Source organism: Leptinotarsa decemlineata, unplaced genomic scaffold (assembly GCF_025532065.1).
Source record: "Leptinotarsa decemlineata unplaced genomic scaffold, Ldec_3_MD MMD2_tig00026361_RagTag_RagTag, whole genome shotgun sequence".
NCBI lineage: Eukaryota > Metazoa > Arthropoda > Insecta > Coleoptera > Chrysomelidae > Leptinotarsa > Leptinotarsa decemlineata.
Window position 1 is genome coordinate 3,022,396 of NW_027412704.1, and position 19,759 is coordinate 3,042,154.

The 19,759-nt window shown below is 34.8% G+C and overlaps 4 protein-coding genes across 4 annotated transcripts in view; 2 read left to right on the forward strand and 2 right to left on the reverse strand.

Moving 5' to 3' along the window:
* The first annotated feature begins 121 nt into the window (after positions 1-121).
* RpS30 (Ribosomal protein S30) lies at positions 122-1,967 on the forward strand. The gene is made up of 4 exons (XM_023173782.2): positions 122-255; positions 443-536; positions 1,045-1,210; positions 1,748-1,967. The coding sequence occupies exons 2-4, from the start codon at positions 462-464 to the stop codon at positions 1,909-1,911; spliced, it is 405 nt and encodes a 134-aa protein (XP_023029550.1). The 5' UTR covers positions 122-255; positions 443-461; the 3' UTR covers positions 1,912-1,967.
* A 784-nt stretch (positions 1,968-2,751) lies between these two features.
* On the reverse strand, positions 2,752-3,711 carry amrt (TM2 domain-containing protein 2 amaretto). The gene has a single exon (XM_023173781.2). The coding sequence runs from the start codon at positions 3,542-3,544 to the stop codon at positions 2,996-2,998; it is 549 nt and encodes a 182-aa protein (XP_023029549.2). The 5' UTR covers positions 3,545-3,711; the 3' UTR covers positions 2,752-2,995.
* Positions 3,712-5,000: 1,289 nt separating this feature from the next.
* LOC111517571 (uncharacterized) lies at positions 5,001-9,657 on the reverse strand. The gene is made up of 3 exons (XM_074185104.1): positions 9,498-9,657; positions 6,646-6,766; positions 5,001-5,225 (listed from the first exon to the last, which is right to left on the reverse strand). The coding sequence occupies exons 1-3, from the start codon at positions 9,602-9,604 to the stop codon at positions 5,079-5,081; spliced, it is 375 nt and encodes a 124-aa protein (XP_074041205.1). The 5' UTR covers positions 9,605-9,657; the 3' UTR covers positions 5,001-5,078.
* A 5,153-nt stretch (positions 9,658-14,810) lies between these two features.
* Positions 14,811-19,759, forward strand: part of LOC111517573 (monocarboxylate transporter 12) — a 52,461-nt gene continuing 47,512 nt past the window's right edge. Inside the window, exon 1 of the mRNA XM_074185077.1 lies at positions 14,811-15,470. The gene's annotated coding sequence lies outside the window, so the exon portion shown is untranslated. The remainder of the gene's footprint in view (positions 15,471-19,759) is intronic.

Below are 19,759 nucleotides of genomic sequence, written 5' to 3' on the forward strand. Positions count from 1 at the left end.
TATCAGAATTCGAAAATGTGGATAATATCGAACCGATTGTTGGTCTTCTTGGAAGAAAATTGCATGTTCTCTGGCCCGTGCTGGTTAGTTTCTAAATGTCTTTTGTTACTCTGAGGTTAGTTTAATATTCGTTTGACAGTTGGTATGTTCTGTGGAAACGGCCATTACAATTTTTCTTTTCATCCGCTTCCGTTCAATTGACAATTGACAGCATTCCTTTTATCAAGAATTTTTTTTGTGAAAAGTCGTGTTGAGGTGTGTTATTTCAGTTTTCAATTTATTTTTAGTGGATATTATGTATTCCTACTACTGTAGATTAAGACTACTTTAATTATTTAAATTATGACTCCATTTTATCATACAGTTTTTCCTGGATCACGGGATAGTTTCGAGACGAGATTCCACATGCTTGATTGTAAGTTTTTTTTCTATTCTGTTTCAGGGAAACCAAAAACTCCAAAATGCAGTTGTGCGTTCGAGGTCAAACTACCCACTTTCTTGAGTGTGAAGAGGGGCTAACAATTGGTCAAATTAAGGTATGAATATTTAAATTTTTTTGCAACATTTTCGTCAGGAAGTTACACTTCAGCAATGTTACCTAAATAAAATTAACATAATCAGAAAATGAGGATTTGCGAGACTAGAAAATGCTCTTTGGCAAGTAACAGCAGGTCTTTAGTGTTCTTGCTACTGCCCTTCCTGAACCTTGCAAAATAGAAACGAACTGTTTGAGGAAGTACTGGACTTTTATTCCAGTATTTCTATAGAAGGTATCGAACATTTTTACCATCTAAAATATTGTGTGAGTTCATGTAATCGCAAAGTTATAAGGTAAGGTACAAGTTGTCAATTTTTTACTCTCTGCGTTTCATTCTTATTTCTGACCTATCAGGAAGTACTGTACTTTGATCTTTATCGAACATATCGCTTGAAAAACGTTACCCACACTGTTTATTGTGAAATTAAATTTTGTATGGTAGTAGTTGAAGTTTTTTGTTTTTCTTCAATGAATGATTGAATTAATTTATTGATCGATTTGTTTAGGACCGTGTTGCCTCTTTGGAGTCTTTGAAAGAATCTGAGATCACCTTGTATGCTGCTGGTATCCCAGTTTCAGATGAAAGTTTGGTATCAGAATTCCAAAATGTTGATATTGAACTGACTGTTGGTCTCCTTGGAGGAAAAGTCCATGGTTCTTTGGCCCGTGCTGGTAAGTTGAACGTGAATGGACAAGTCATAAGTAACCTTTTAGTCGGCAAGTAACAGCAGATTGGTAGTTGAGTTTTTACTACTGATCTTCCTGAAGCTTGCAAAATGAACACGGACTGTTTGAGGAAATGATGAAGTTCAATTTCAACATTTCTATAGAAAGTCTCAAACATTCCATTCCAATTTAAAAAAATTATTTTCATGCAAATAACTAATAAATAGTTCACCAACTTTCCTCAATTACCTAGGCATTCATCATAAACTTTTTGCTCTTCTACTGTTATTCTATATTTTCAATTCCTCAATCAACTTTCTGAAAATAAATTTTTTTCTTCAGTCGGCAATACCTCCACTATTTTTTGTCTCTCCCTTGATGCTATTTGTGAAATCACCCTTTCCAAATTGAAATTCATTCAAAATGAAATCAACATTTTCCATATTGTTACTTCAGATTAAAAAATACTGTTTCCTGTAGTCAATAAGTTACACATTTCATTTAGTTGATCAATGCTACATTCTTCTTCTTTTCTATTGACAGGTAAGGTTAAAGGACAAACACCTAAAGTGGAGAAGCAAGAAAAGAAAAAGAAGAAGACTGGCAGAGCAAAGAGGCGTATCCAGTACAACAGGAGGTTCGTTAATGTAGTAGCTACATTCGGACGCAGGCGTGGACCAAACTCTAACTCTGCTCCTGCTTCTTAGATATAAAATGTAGCGACTTGAACAGTTTGCTGCTAAAAATAAACATATTCACAGTTGTCGGCCTTTTATTTGTTAGTTGATTCCTTATAATAAATACTGTTTGTACTAAAAGTTTCATAAAATTTAAATTTGCTTTTTTATATTAAGAGAGAAGTAGAAAACGATAATATATTATACAATCAACAGGAAATGTGATCATTTCTCAAAAGAATGAAGTTTGTCATAAAACATTTGAGTTAGTAATGGAGTAATATTAACTTAAATCCTCTTAAAATAATTCTTATTCATGTTTTATTCAATTTCTGATAATTTGAAAGTTGGGTGGTTAAAGTAATAATAAAACTGGCATCACTTGGAATTGAAACCAAAACTTTGGTTCACAAGACTTTTGTTTTACCCCTTATTATTTAAATATATATACAAATTACTTTGACATTAATAAAAGTATATATTTGAGTCCCAAACTACTATCCTTTTGTAATCGAGTGGCAAACTTTTGAAAAAATACCAATTTCTTCACTACAATACAATTTCTGCTAATTTTTTTCACTTTCCAGGTTTTAATTCTTGTTTTTCTTCAAACTGTCGGTTCAATGATAAAGAATAAACTCTTAACAAATATGTTCAATTCACATAAACATGAAAAATACTTTTATTTGTAGTTTCCCACAAATTTTTAAATTAAGAGGAAGAAATACATAGCTATAGTTTATCTAACTAGAATTAATTCTCTATTCTGAGCAAAAAAACTGAATTTATTCATTAGATCATCAATATCCTTCAATAAAAGCTTGTTCAAGAAAATACTTTTCTAACCATTATTAAATATTTACCTTTGAAAAGTTTTCATTGTCTTTAATGAGCATTTCACAAAATATACATACAGGATGTTTCCAAGTCTATAACAACTTAAAAATGGACCAGCTGTGAACTGTCTCACATCATCATTAGGGTTAGGTCTTGAAGAATAAAGCTCCACTGAACTGTGAAATTGGAACTACAAATAATGAATGACTTGTGAGTTTTCCCCAGAAGAAAATGCGTGGTTACGAAACAAAGTACTCAAGCACCGAACAATATCTTTTCAGACATAGGGATTCCAGTTACTTCCATCTTCAGGAGTTAGATAGTTTGAAACGAGAAGCACAATATCCACAATCCACCACACTCCCAACCCACCGATCGTGAGCAACTTTCCCACAGCGGTTCCTGTCTGTCCCAAACAAAATCGGTCCATACCCAAAAAACCTAACAGAATACTATATAACAGAGTCGTTGTAAAATACTGGTTGGAGTACTTCACGCAAGGAACACCATCCCGGAGAAACGTCCTGTTTCCAAAACACTCTATGTTCGGTAGAACAGTACACACGACTTTAGCTTTCTCAACTTCATGAAACTTTGAACCCCCAAACTTGAGGCAGCCATGGTTCAATTCGTCCCTTGCAGTTTTGTTACCTTTGTGATCCACTGGTTCCTGGCATTCGATGAATTCGATCGGGAGAAAGTCGCATTTGACCAAGGGGCCCAAAGGATCGAAGGGATCTTGGTTTTCTTGGGCTTGAAGTATAGATTCACTGTTCACTATATTTATGAGTAGAATCTTGAGGAGTGAAAGGTATATAATTTTCATTGTTTACGATACCCCAATTTCAAATTCGTGGGTGAGGCGCCTTGATAATATTTATACGTTCAAAATATGTGGCTTTTATATTTTGTTTATGGGTTTTCCTTTTCCATTTGAATAGTTATGAGGACTAAAATATAGGTTAGAACTGGATAATTTCTCTTAGAGAAAAAGCCATAATAATCAAAACCAAGATTCCGAACCCTGGAGAAACTATAGTGTTTTTGTTTTTACTAATTATGAATTGTAAAATACAAGAAGGATATCACGAGCCTATCGGGGAGATAAGGATATGGCATTCAAACAACTAATAAACTATTTTCGATTCCACTTTAATAAGCTCTGTTTATAAGAGTAGTATATTTTTCACTACTGAAAGTGAGAAAAATAAATCAGTGACATTCCTGAAAGAAGCAGATATATTCCCCTCAGAGTATTCCTAAATTAAGTTGTTTGTTTTTGATCGGGAAAAATCATTTGAAATCGACTATATAGGCTTGCTTGCCTGAACTACTGCGCCGAAAGGAAAGCAAAAGACCACAAAAAAAGAGAAGAAGAAGAAGGCTTGCTTACGGCATTATCAGTGTCGTTAATAATTTAGCTGTTCCAGTACTTTCTGTTTATTTCAGTTGTTGTCTCTAGACTGAATCGGAGAAGTTATTTGATGAATGATTCTCAACGTTTTGCCGATACAGGTATTTGGCATTTTCAAAAATTACATTTATTGTCTTTATACTCTTTTTCAGAGCAATTCTTCTAATTTTCAATACTCACTGCAGGTCTATATTTCTTTCTCTTTGACAAAATTAAAATTCACTGAATGCTAGAACGTGACTCTTTCATGTAACCAAAACACACTGGAGGCACATACTGTATTTGGCTTAATACTTAATGTGACTATGGGTTGTTTTTTTTGATAATAATTCTATATCTGTCATTTCCGCCAAAAGTTATTATATCTCTTTGCTTGACCAAAAAAGCGCAGATAGTGTAGTGCTAAAACAGCAAATAATTTCTGGCGAGAATGAGTCATTCCGGAATAATCATTCTGAATTTGTAAGGACGAAATGAATCTTATAGGCTTCTTCTTCTGGTTATGCATCGTCTTTCAGATTCTGGGCAGTTGAATTTAGTTCAAGAATCATGTCCTTTCATACAAATTTTAGTGACGGTTACCTACGAGCCTCTTTCACACAGGCTTGTCTGTCCCGCGTTTTAAATCTTTTGGCTTACCTTCAAGAGGGTAAAAATTATGGTCTATATGGCTTAATTAATGCTCTTGGATGGAAGCAAAAGCCAAAATCATAGAGAGAGAGAGAGACAGAGAAAGAGAGAGATAATGGTCAAAGCCACTTTAGCAACTATGACGAATATTTGAGTACATATTTATTTATGTGGTCCCATGTGAAACAGTATTGTTAGAATGGAATTTGCAGGGAAATTCCAAATGAAAATCAGTTCAGTCATTTGATAATTCATTTAATTTTTTCAATCATTGATTACTTCTGCAACCAGTGCAACCCGCAAAACTTGTAATGACTCAAGAGTATGATGCCGTATAAATGTAAACCAAATAATCGAGACGTTGACCGACTCCTGAAGTAATAATGGCGAACAATTTTTTAGCGAAAACAGCTTCAGTCATGGTTTTAACCTCACCTCCATCGCCAGGATTCAAATTAGTGATCTGAAACGTAAATAGAAACATTTTATTGGTCGAGTAATCGATACAATTTGAATTATGAGAAATTACAGTCTAGAACTCGAGTTCTACTAATTTGTGTACACATCAGATATGTTATGGAGAGATTAATTTTTTGGAATAGAAATATTCGGGTATATGAGGGTATATGTATCTATAGAGTAGGGAGGGTGAGTGTAAGCCCACAGCACATAGGCCACATGTGACCCATTGTACATCCTCCCGAGGAGTTGTCGTCCTAGGTCATCGGTTATCGTGTCCTTTCCAGGAAGTTGGACATGTCACTGGGAGACATCCCCTTTATATCGGTCAAGACTCGCCGAACACACACACTCTTATTGACGATAACTCCAGGCACTCGCATAGGACATGCCTGACAGTCTCATCTTCCTGTTCACATATACTGCATAGAGGTGTGTCCACTAGCCCCATATTATGGAGGTGTTTCCTTAGTTGACAGTGGCCAGTCAAAAATCCTACTGTTGAGTGTAGATTTTTCCTGGTCATTACCAGATATTTCTTCGGCGCCAGCTTCCCAGGGTCGCCCAAGGTGATCCAGGCAAGATTGCATCCTTTGATTCCATCCCATATCTTAAGGGATTGAGCATGGGTGTAAAATTTGGCTAGTTCCGCAACTGTCGAAGTCGTCAGGCCGGGTCCTAAAATTGTGAGTCCAGCCGCTTTCTTGGCTAAAGAGTCAGCAATGCGATTACCTTCACTCTTCACTTTACTGATGTTATTATCTACCGAGGCTTTGGCTTAATCTTGGTGACACTCTACTACTAGCCCTGAGATAACAACGTTGTCTGTTCAAGGCTAATAGAATTTGTCTGCTGTCAGTGCAGATTGTTATGTTTTTGCCAGAAATTCATTTTCTGGATCATTTCTTTTGTGGAGATACCAGCCAGTTCTGTTTGGACCAGAAAACTGAGGGTGTGATGTATTCATCTAATTCTGATGAAATTGCATACTTTGGTCTCCTAAATTGTTGAGTAGGTATTTTCGAAAAAATATGTCTGATATTTTATCGCTCTACTAGAGATCTATTATCTAGAAAAAAAACAAGAAAGATAAAAAAGTGGCCAGAGTTGAAGTGATTGACTGTCTATTTCATTTTTGATTTGGATAATATCTGAGATACGGCTCTTTGAGAAGGTTTGAAATGAAATTATACGTCACTCGAAGGTTTACGTGGCGAAAAACATGTTGGACAAAACTTCAACAAAAAAGATACAGAAGTGGTCAAGGTTTAATACATCCGGCAAATTAGCTCTGATGTGGGTAATGTTCTAGATATGGTTCTTTCGGAGAATCTCAAACGTATTTTTTGAATTGATTTTTTTGTATAAAATGCCTAGTATGTTTGTTTTGAAGACGCGGTGTTGGAGTTTATACTGGTACTCACCCTGACACATGCAATTGGTTGATCATTTGTTTTATATTCTCCTGGAAAATTAACTATCGCCACTGATACTTCATCTTCTATGGCATCCTTGAATATTGTTTCATTATAAATCAGAGTATAACTGAAAAAAGTGTTTCATATAAGTTTTAATCTTGTTCACGCAATGATGTTTTCCCCTTTCTCCAAATAATAATGAATAAGCGGTCTATTAAAAAATATAAAAAAAATATCAAAAAATATTTATCAATTCATCAATTACTATTTGGTCTCTTTCGAAGCGGTCCCTCTCAGATATTATACACTTGCGCCAACGTTTTTCCAAATTTTGAAGCAATTCTGATATGCACTTTTTGGTATGTCCTTGAGCTCTCTCAACGATTCGGCTTTTATCTCCTCAATCGTCACAAAACGCCATTTTTTCATGGATTCCTCCAATCTTGGAAATAAGATAAAGTCGCAGGAGTCCAAATCTGGGATATACGGTGGCTGAGGCATGATGAGATGATACAGGAGTATTATCAATACAGATCTTGACCGTACGACCTTGTGGCAAGAACTCATGATGCATTAAGCTACGGTAATCGAAGAAAACAGTGAGAAAAACTTTGATATTTGGCGTGCTTTTTTGGTCTTGTCTCTCCTGGGCTCTTATGTACGGACGATTGGACTTTGGTTTCGAATTCATAACCGTATACCCATGATTCGTCACCAGTTGTGACCCTTGTGACCCATGGGTTGGGCTATCTATCGGGCGCATCCCCAGGTGGCGGATAGGGAACGGCCAGGGGACTGGAGGCCCTGTCCGGGAAGCCAATGTAGCCTTACGGACGGGGTCGCCGGGCTCCTGGTCAGTGGCTGAAATAAGTAGGGTGAGGGGAACTATAACTCCCCAAAAGCCTTTGCAAAACATGTCACCGTGGACCAGCTTACCCAAGTTAAGCTGTAAGGAATCGTGCCGACAGCTGAATGGCCGCAGGGTGATATGTGGTTACGAACGATCCCCTTGTAATCAACCTACCTTTGTTAATGCGGGGCTCTGCCAGAGGTGACCAAATCTTCCCTTGCTACTCGTGGAAACACAATGAATGAAAGAAACACAAAAACAGAAACAACAAAAACAAAAACCAATCCCGAGGCTGGACAAAAGTGTTCACCTCAATTTAAGGCGGTGGCTGGGGATGAACAGAAATGTCCACGCCAATCTACCGCTTGGAATGAGGCTAAAAGGAGAAAGAGAACGAAGGAGGCAGAAGTGGCAGCAACTATAAGTGCACCTTCCTCCTCCCCCACTCCACACTAAAGGCAAGGCATCGGCTGCCCCTGCAGGAAAGCTCCCTTACCCGTGCACCTCCACCTCCTCAAAATATCGTGAGTTGGCGTAGGTAGTTGTAACATATGCCTTGTAATCCAAAGATCGTGTGTTCAAATCCCATGGACACAAATTTTTTTTATTATCAGAAGTAACGTTATACAAAAACATTTGTATGATACATTTGTTGGAAGTGATTTTATTTTGCTTGTGAGTTTGCTCCACTTGCTGATGCTCGTTTTGCAATAATCCCCACTCACAAAATAAAATGCCACTATCAACATTTGTAGGTAAAACGTGAATAACTATTTTTCCACAAAAACGGCTTTATTAAGAAAACTTTCCGATTTAGGTATAGGGACATGTATATCATCTTGAAACATTTTTCACCATCTTTCAATTTATCGAGTAATATACAGGGAGAGAGTTTCATTTGAAAAAATATAATTGCTAGGACTTTTTGATAGAAGTGGCAACGCCGCAATGCTGAAAATATTTTAGATCGATAGAACAGGTAAGGAAATGTGATAGGTGAAATTTTCAGAAAAATCATGCTTTGCGTTTTCCAGAAACGTCTAACCTACCATCGACCGTGAGTCACGCTGTATAGTATGCTATTTGGTATAGGTTCGTCATCGTTATTCATAATATTACTGTGTTTACTTATTTCCACACTCTCATAGGCATCTAGTTGCCTGTTGTTGTTAACTTGTCTAACTAATCTTAGTGAACTGAAGTCTATGGAATGGTTTTGTTGCAAAATATGACGGGCGACTGCTGATTTTTCAGGTCTTCCATATTTCAAGTGTGCTATGTGTTCCTCCTTATATCTTACTTCAATAGATCTTTTTGTCTGTCCATAAAATTTTTCATCGCAGTCCTTACATCCAATTTCGTAAATTCCAGACATTTCCGAATTCTCGACTTTGTTTTTTAGAAGTCCAAAAGACTTGTAAAATTAATTTAGGGTGGTATACCTGTATGGGTGGTACACCTGTAGGGTTTACCTGTAGGGTATATATATATAGCATAAATAGCGTTAGCTTCGCGATAGTTTCTAGTTTGATCTTCCCCTTGAAGATGATCACTTGGTGATCGAAACACGTGTCGAGGTGTTGAAGATAGCGATTTGGTGTTGGAAAAAACTCCAGTAATATTCATTACTACACCAAAGGTTCCAAACAGTGCATCATAAGAACTTCTCTAATAGTGATTCGACGATTGTCCATAACAATTTTCTTCACTTTCTCAACATTTTCATCGCTTGTTCATGTGACACATCTTCTCGTCCTTCTATGAAAAGCTTTGTATATAATTTTCGGACTCCTGAATGTTTTTTTCACACACTGAAATATCCGATACTACATATGTGCCATCTGCAACCTTGCCGATAATAATTAGTTATTGTAGTTCCCTAAACTTGGAAAATAAAAGTAGTTGAATAAGTAATGAAGATTGAATTACTGATCATCTATCCAAAAACATGTGTAATAAGCACAACATTCAACTTACACTTGACGAACGACGTTGGAAAAATACTTACTTATCGGCTACCAAACACTGAAAAATATTTTCTGCTGGTGGGAATATGGAGGCCCCTAATATGCCGAGAAGGCCACTGAGGGCAATGATGCTCTTCAACACGAACATTTTTCAATTTCTTTATCAGACTGAAATGCAAAAAATTTCACATCGATATATAATTACTCAATAAACTACTTGAACTTTAATTTTGAGATTATTTTGATAACACCAATATATTCGAATTCAAGAATGAATGGCTTTTGATTTTACAGTGGAACAAAAATAATGATGATAGTATTGATCACATTAAAAGAAATACAATGACGATGAAATATATAATTGAATATAAATACAATAATGAAATGTAATTATACTTCCCCACCGGAACATCCGGCCTGCAACCGGCGTGAATAACGGTGCTATTTCTATCAAAACAGTTGAAAAACTCCCACATCTCTCTTCACTACTCCATATTTTCAAGATAATGCTTGCGTGTTCGAAAACTACACAAATATTTTCGATGAACACCTTTGACAGCAGACAGTTGAAACTCCTTTTTTTGGTACTATGAAAATCATATATTTTTCAGAGGTATCACATGACCTAAAAAGTCTGTTGAGGGTATATGATTCTCGAATCAAAGTTCGCCTAATCCACGGGTGTAGGAAGTCATGTGAGAAGAATCTTACTAATGAATTACATTTGATGCATTATTTTTTCAAGAATTTGTTTCATTATTCAATCACCTTTTGTAGTCACCTTGTGACGACAATTTCAATAATGAATGAGCTTTTATCATGCATAAAGAGTTATAATAGGGTCATTATAAAGTGTAATTGAAGTGAGAATTCTTCAATTACAATTTCGAATTATTGAATAAAGTTATTAAATTTGAATCTGCTTCTATTCATTCATTATTTCGTAACAACAAGTTTCGACCAAAATCATCTTGCATTATTCTGCATAAACTGTACTACAACGTAATGCCCAATCAAAGAAATTTTCACAACATCAATGTAAAAGCTATTTTCCCGGTTTTTTGGCCGTGGTCTGCAGATTTTAATTCCTGACGTTTCGTCTACTACTGCGGTAGCTATTATCAAAGGTGATGGGGTAACGGTCGTAATGCTCGTTGTTCCCAAGGCAGAAAATGAAATGCAACAACGTCAGACAGATTGTACGAACATTGAAAAAGGAAAACCATGAGTATGCAGTAGGAATAAAAACATCTTGATATAAAACGAAGTTAACAGCAATCCAGATATTCCTGAATTAAATATGGTTTCAAGTCTATAAGGAAATCTTTCACATATTTTTTAAATTTTGTAAGGTTCTTACAGGATTTGATATTTTGTGGTTATTTATTGAAAAACTTGATTGATGAATATGACGGATGCTTTTTTGTTAGTGTTAGTCTATGAATAGGGAAACATATATTTGCGTTTCGCAAAGGGTGAGTATGATTTGATCCTGTTTCCAAGAACTCATCTTTATGTTTGAATAAATACATTACACATCTATAAATGTACAGTTCATGTATTGTCATTATACAATTATCTTTGAAGTTTCCCCGACAAGATTGGTGGTACTTCAATTTGAATATAGTTCTTATCACCCTTTTTTGAATTCCACATATATTCGAGATGCCACCACAAGATCCCCAAAATAATATACCAAATTTTGAAGACTCAAAATTTGCTACATATATGATTTTTTGTTAAGATAAGTACTGATAACAATTTTTATCCAGAATTTATAATGTGGGTATGCCAGTGAAGATGCTCATTGATGTGTATACCTAAAAATTTTGTTGAGGTTTTTACTTTCATTTGATCCTTTGCTAATTGAACAGTAATTGGTGAAAAGATACGTTGTGATCTCTCAACCATTATTTTAAATACCCCTCTCTCTTTTGTTGTGACTGGTGGTTAAGAGCTTTTTACACGATCTATCGACAATATCTATTTGAGATTTATTTACTAAAGTGCCTAATTACACTAAGCTGAGGAGTATAATCTATTCATATTTCCATAGTCCAAAGAATCTTTGTAATGGGTCAAAGGACAAGTTTTGTCAGTATCCATTATATATAATGCAGTCCGAAGTTTTGAAAACAATAAACATGGATTATCTGCGTATTGTTTTGAATGACCAATTTCAATTCTTATTGAACTGTTACATCGGACATGCAAGTCAGATAACCTTTTAAAGTACTTTGTGCAATATTTATATGACCAAATGTCATGTCATGTCATGTCATGTTGAAGAATGCATTTATAAAAAATACTACTTCATTTCTCAAGGAGATATCCTTGATATTTCCTGTCTTCAGTATTTTATCGTTGCATTGCGGTCAGGGAGTAATGCAAAAAAATGATTCCCTTGGATCCTATTAATATTCATGGGATGATATATTCATATTATTCTGAAGATTTTGATTATTCCACATCTTTTTGCTTACATTTGCGTCTAGAAGTTTGTAGAGAACATTTTCTTCAGAGTACCGGATATTTCCGTAGATGAATCCTCAGAACCGTCAATTTATATTTTTCTTGAATGTATAAGGTTGTTGCAGAAGTATAGGTACTCATCTCTGAACACAAGAGACGAAACAACTGCCAAATTATTCAAGTTTTTTTGTAAGTCTTCAGGACTATCTGAATCACTTGACAATGTAGTATGTATCATCTGTGTAGAGAATTACGCAGTCTGAACTAATATGGGACCCAGAATCGATCCCTGAGGAACTTCCAGGTCCATCTCATAATATTCAGATTCATGCTCTCCGATTTCATATGATATTTTTTCGAAGCGCATATATGCCATCTGTAAAGTTCACATATATCTAATCTAAATTTCTGTTTGCTGAACTTCGATCGATGGCCTATTGGTAAATTCTAATGAATAACATAATCTCCCTTATCGTAATAATTAATAATGAAATAATTTTTTAATTACGAAAAAACCTGATATGATATTAATATCTAACAGATTTACTTTCACTAATTTGAAGTTCATTACGTTGTTTTCGCTGAAGAGATTTATATTATCTAATATGTTTTATCAAAACATTTCGTGATTATTTCCGAAATACGAAATATATTAGGCCCAGCTACTTCGACAGATAATGAGCTTTATTCATATAGAAAAGGAAAGGAAATTTCGTACCACTGTCAATACTACTATCAATATAAGGCGGCTTTGAGAGTGCTTTATTAATACCACCTTCACAACTCCCACGGTATTGACGAGACACCTGTGTTGTTTCGAGGGATATCAAATCCGTTTTGGGAAACGACAATTGCCAAATTTATTGGAACTGACTATTCCCCACTATCAGGTTGACATAAGCTAACAAATTGATGTAGCCCTAATCGACCGTCAAAGTATAAGACATCATTTCTCGTGAGGTTTACAACTAAGGCTGAGATGAATATCTTCAGAAAAGAGAAATGGATTAATCCCATTCGATCCCGGGGACTTTTGTTATTGAAATGAGTTTTCTTGATTTTTGAACGGGGTCAGTCGGACAAAATTTGAAATTGCTCATCTCGCTACGCTCGCTACACAAAATAAAACCTTACTTTTAACACAAATATCATACAAAGTTTTTGGTAAAACTGCCCTGATTTCATTATAAAATAGATAAGTTTAATATTTCTATTGAAATATTTGACGATAAAAGTTGCTACTATTTTCGGAATATACTTAGTCTGCCAGCGTGAAGAGCTGTGCCATTTATTGATAGAAGACATTGAATTAATGGATAAATCATTGATTGTTCAAATTCCAAATTCAAAAACAAGAATAGGTCGTTCTTTTTGCATTGTTGTAGAAAACATTGACTATTTTAATAAATATGTTGCATTACGCCCTTCTGTTATCAATCATCAACGTTTTTTTCTGAAATACTCAAATTATAAATGCAGTGCCAACCCAGTTGGTATAAACAAGCTTGGGAAAATGCCCTCTACCATTGCTAAGTTTCTGAACCTCCCGGAACCAAAGCAATATACAGGTCACTGTTTCAGAAGATCTTCTGCTTCTTTGCTAGCAGAATCAGGAACAAATATAACGGATATTGGGAAGCATGGAGGATGGAAGTCCACAACAGTAGCTGCGGGTTACACCAATCAATTTATTTCTTCTAAAAAGACTATTGCTGAAAAATAATCCCAACAGCTAGCTCCAGAGTTACAGAATCATCCTCTTCACTTTAAGAATTGAATGTTAATGCCCATGAAATTGTCAACTTAGATAGTTCAAATATATTACAAGTCTGTTCAACATCACAAGGCATCAATATCAGCAGTTGCTCTAATTGTACTTTACAAATTAATGTTCATAAATAATAATAATAATGTATGAATTGAAGGGGTTATATTTTAAGGAGTGATTAATTTTTGGGATAGAAAGTTTTTGGCTTTCTACTACTCCATCTTGATACAAAAAAAGGGATGAGGGAATCTTCCAAAGAAAGGAAGGAAGTAATCAATTTGAAAATAAGTAACTCTGTTATGTATGGTATGCAATAGTAGCTGTTTCAGGAGGACTTTCTTTCAGTTTGTGTCTGAAAGTTACTTCTTTGCATGATCTACACATCCATGTATAGAGTTACTTAATTTCAAATTGATTACTTCCTTCCTTTCTTTGAAAGATTCCCTCATCCCTTTTTTTGTATCAAGATGGAGTAGTAGAAAGCCAAAAACTTTCTTTCCCAATAATAATGTAATTAATGTATATTATACATTTTCAACAGAGTTTCATTGTAACTATATCTAATGTTCATAATAAAACTTCCTCGAAAATTGAATAATTATGTTTTGTTTATTGCTATTTGGTAGAAAAAAATCATTTTAAAAATATTTTTAACAAGCTACTTTGTAAACATTATCTTTCAATACTCTTGACAAGCATTAAAAATGTCACTTTCAATGACAGTTGCACAAAAATGTATATTTTGTATGATTATTATTTTTTTGCTGAGTTTGTTCTAGTCGTTCTCTTGTATGTTTTTAGACCCATGGGTAATAAATTAAACTGTAAATTAATACCATTTCAATTTTTTTATTTCTCCTATATTACGAGAGCACGTTATAAATATGGAGATTTCTCAGGAATTTAATTCAAAAAGCCATTGAACACTTTTAGAAGAGTAAATATGATACGTTCATTAAAATATTTAGGTCTGGTGGTGCGCCAAAATTTCTCAAAAAGTCAATTGGTACGCAAGTGCTAAAAGGCTGGGAATCATTGGTACAGATAATTCAAATAATATTCAAAAGACCCCCTCTTCACTATTGACTTCTTCATCAAAAGAGGGTGAGATTACGGCATATCCCGACATCCATCCCTGAAGATGTGGCAGGGCCCCCACACTGTAACGTTTTATACACCAATATTTTCTAAGTACCGAAAGTATTCAATAAAAGTTTCATCACCATCCCGATAGCCCACTCCATGGCTACGCCCCTGGAAGGCAACACATGTTTCCAGCTGATATATCACATGCCTCTATAGATAAGGGCCTTCCTAGAAAACTAACCCTCGCAATCACGTATCAAATCTTATAACGGGTGAACTTGGCGTCGATCCCTTCTTGTGAAACATTCTGAAGATACGGTGCTTGAAACCCATGGTCATCTCGGGTCACCGTGTAGGTTGCAGATCACCCAAGAGTGCCTTATCAAATTTCATAAGCACATGTTTTGTTTGCGTTTACTTGACGGTCCCAGCTGAAGCTCGTGCTGGACGCATTGATAAAATGGGAAAGAATGAAAGAACCGCCGTAGAGGGGACTCACTTTTGTTGCCAGCACGCGGACTCGACTTACACATAAGATACTTTAGTTTGTTTGGATTCGGCTGTGTGAAATCAAAGCGCGGGAAACGATTGGACTTGACACAGTGACAGAGTGATTTTCCGTGTTAGGTCCAAGTTTTTATCGGAACAAGCGTTGTGCGACCGCATGCATTAAACTCCACACTTATTGGTAAGTACTTGGCGATGGTTTGATAGTGATGGTAATGGTTTTAACGGTGTGAACATTTGCATTCAGAACGCTTGGCGCTAACAATTGCTCGTCTGAATTCGTTATTCCTTCGAAAAAAAGGATTAACTTCTCTAATTTCTTGTATCCTTCTACAATTTTTTTTTCTGATGCAATGATCTTCAAAATTGCATTATATACTTGAGTTTGTTTTACCCAGTGTCGGTAATAATACAATGTGTGTGACATCAAGCTCCCAATAGAAGGTTGAGGTGGGAAAATCTTGGTTTCAAAAATTGTTCGTACAATGTACTGGGCTTTTATAAATTGTGCACCATTATAAGGTGGCAAGAAAAAGAATTGTTTTTTGAATTAACTGTTTTATAATGGTTTATAAATGGTTCAGAGGTTATGCTGAATCCACTAAATATTTCCTGATTCAACCCCTTAAAGAAAAAGATACAAGAAAGGAAACATTATTTTCCAGATTATAAATATTCAGTATTTTGGTCAAATTATTTTCCGATAATGTATAAAATATATTTTTTGAATACCCTCATAACAAAACAAACTTTTCAACCTTGTTTTCATTGGGACGGTTGAATAAATCGACTTTGTGACATTTGTGAACCATAGAATCGTATATATTTTCGAAGTACTTTGAGAACGGGAGGAGCTTCTAATGGAAGCTTGATGTGACGTATATTGGATAAGGGGCAGGTTACAATAATTACCTGCAGACTTAAACCGGACCTGATTGTTTCATTTGTTTTTTCTGATAAAACACGTATGTGAACATTGGCCATATAATGCCCCTGAAATTTGTTTTTCTTCTATAACAAATACTTTCCGGCAAGTTTTACGGTATCAAGTGCATTCGGCTCAGTCCCCACTTGTATCCAAAGGCGTAGTTGAAAATTTTGAAATGGGTTTCATATCTGTTCGGAAAACATTCATTAATAAAAAAATAATAATTGAATTGAATGATGAACTGATTTTTTTCAATGGCTCGTGATGAACGTAACAAATGTATAGGGAGGTCTTTGAATATAACAATCCTAGAGACCTATTTATGGAAGAATATAATATCTCACTACAATAAACTCGAAATCTATTTGTGAAATAATAATATCTTTCGTTATCAAGATGATAGCCTTGAGAGGAAACTTTAAGAATATAGCTTCGACATTTCTTTTTTTATTTTCAGAAAGGAATATTATGAAACCAGTTATTCAGTATAAACTGTCTCAGTGATACATTTTTGTGAAACTTGGATTTGAATTTTTAAATCCATGTTGCGTCATTTGCAAGAAGGAAGAAATAACACATATTAGATTTATTCGTTTAATGGCAATTGTAGGCTGTTTCTTTCAACTTCGAGGTGTCTCATTACAATTCTTTCAAATAGGAAAGCAATGATGTTACAAATAATTTTGAATGGTTAATAACTTATTCAACTTACTTGTGTAAATTATTTTGTTTAAACCATCTTACGTTTCCGCTTACATTTCGGACATTTTATTCGTCGGTTAATCTCATACAAAAAGTTAAGTGACGTAAGTTCAGGTGATCTCGTTGGCTACTCTAGCTGATACTTTTCAATCCACCTCACTCAATGGAATGTTGAGAATTAAGTAATCGGAAAACTCCAAATGAAATTGTCAATGTATTTCTTGAATACATATTATGGCTACTCCAATCTCACACACAAGTCAATAAAAATATTCTTAGACAGTCAAGCGGCGTTGAAAGCTCTTGGCTTCTACAGAGCAACGTCTAAATTGGTAGCCAATTGACAAAAACGACTCTCCTTGATGGGAAGACTTAACAGATTGTCGCCAGTCTGGATTCCTGGCCATACTAGCTTGGAAGGTAATGGGGCTGCTGACTTCCTTGCAAAAAAGGGTGTACATACGATGTGCCTGCCCCGCTGGTGAACGAATCAGGTGTTTAGAGTTCGGCAGAGCCGTACTCTTACCATCTGAACTGAAAGACCACTCACCATACAACCTATTCGGCTTCGTTAAGAAGCTGAGTTCATTTGGTTGAGTGCGAGCCACAATAAACCCTTACGGGTTGCGGTGGAGGGTCGAATAGACCCACTCACTTTGGACCTAACCTAATCTAACTCTACCCATTTTGGTTGAAGCCAAAAAATATCAATTTTATCGTACCATTTCAAAAACTTATTGTGATGTACGTCAAAGTGACCGTTGACTCGAAAACTTCCATTCCATTCCATTGTAAATGTAATGTGTACAAACACACTCACTGTTTGATTTCACTATTTACTGATTCTTTCAGTCTGCGAAAAAACAACTATATTCTAATCCGAGGTGCAGTAAATGTACACAAAAGCATGCGAATGTAATTTTTACCAGGGCCGCAATGAGGACAAAGTATCATTGCAATGTAGTAGATAAAGAATTTTAGAAATATAAATTTACATTGCCTCGGTGCCAACGGAAAATATCATACAATATCAATTGTAATACCTCTTTGAAATATTACTGGAGTTTTTTCCCAACACCAAATCGTTATTTTTAACACCTCGACACGTGTTCCGATAACAAAGTGATCATCTTCAAGAATAAACTGACCTCTTTCAGTCAAAAGTCAGCCTTTAGGTACTTTTACTCACAGAAGGGAATCAGCAATATTACATTATGAAGAAAAACGTATTGAAACCATTTCAAGTATTTATATTTCATGTGTTTGTCAACCAAAAAAAAACGATGAAATCCCATACCTTCAGTTCTGATATTGAAATACCAGGAGGTGACCCCCCATTCTCTCATCTAAATAAAACAAATTCTCAGAATTATGACAGCATTCATCGAAAGTATATTATATGTGCGGAACTATAATTCTACTGCATAACTAAGTTCCATATTCGCTTCAACAAGAACTTGAATTATTTACATTCCCATAAATTTAATTACTTTCTGTGTCAACTGATTATTGATTGAAATATTCTGATCATGTGACTCGATTTACTACTGGTTTGTCATAATTATTCGATACAGGATGAATGACTTAATTTTTTCTTTCCATTTCTTGTCCTTCTTGATCAAGGTTATTGAAATGGTTTCGAAGTATCCTGATATTCCGGAAGTGTTCTTTGTATTGTAGATCAATGGAGGCAGCTTGCAGTCCGTGTTAATAATAATAATACTAATATTTGTTTTTCCACAAGACATATAAAATGAATCAATGGAGTAGCCGTTACTACGTGGTAGGAAATCATAATGAAAAAAAAAATGAAACTTTCTATGTTTTTTACCACTTTTATTTGTAACTAACGTTACTGCAATTTCGTCCTATACGGACATTTTCAAACTTATACAATAAACTTATTGTTTACAATAAAATTATTGTAACTGATATACAATAAGTTTATTGTATATTAGTTACAAATAAAGGTGGTAAAAACATAGAAAGTTACATATAAAATGTACAGGAATGGTCAATTTATAATCCCAATATTCCAATTTCAACCGTATTAGAAGTAATCCTGGAATATGAAAAGGAAGTTAATTTTTGGAAAAAACGAAGTAGGTATATTTATCTTAAAATAAATAGCGAAAACTCTAGTCAACAATTATCCTGGAATACATGTGAGGTTTCCTTGTGAATGTCTATTATGTTAGATGGCAAGCCATTTTTGAACAAAATTGATTTTTATCTGAATTGAACACTTTGGGGATTACGGAGGAACATATTTTAATTTTTGAAATTCAAATCCTGTATCCTAGAGTTGGGAAATATTTCAGTTGAATTCCATTAAGAAAGTATAACCATCGCCAGAAAAGCCTTTTTCATGGTTAATCGAATAAGTTGAAAACATTACAACATTTTTAATATCTTTCGAATTGTATCTATGCATAAACAAAATGTTAAAAATTCATCTTTTTCTCATTGACACTATCCCAACAGCTTCTTTCAATTTTTTTATTTCGTTCAATCCTGTCATCAAAATTTTCGTGATTGTTGGTGGTGATTGTTTTTGCTGAATGGTATTGTTTTTGATTGTTTGAATCTCCACATTAACAAAATATTCAGGAGAATAACTATTATAGATAAAATCATCATACACTATTTTAATGATAGCTTATTTGACGCTAGTAGGATGATTTCAATGAAAACTAAGGCGCTGTTCTCTATAAAAAATTTTTCAAATTAATCTTTACTACTTTATCTATTAATACATCAAAAATTGGATTTGGTTATTTTCCTCTACTTCTTTGGTGGATTTTGTAGTATGTGCTCGTAAAAAAAAATGTTTAATTTAT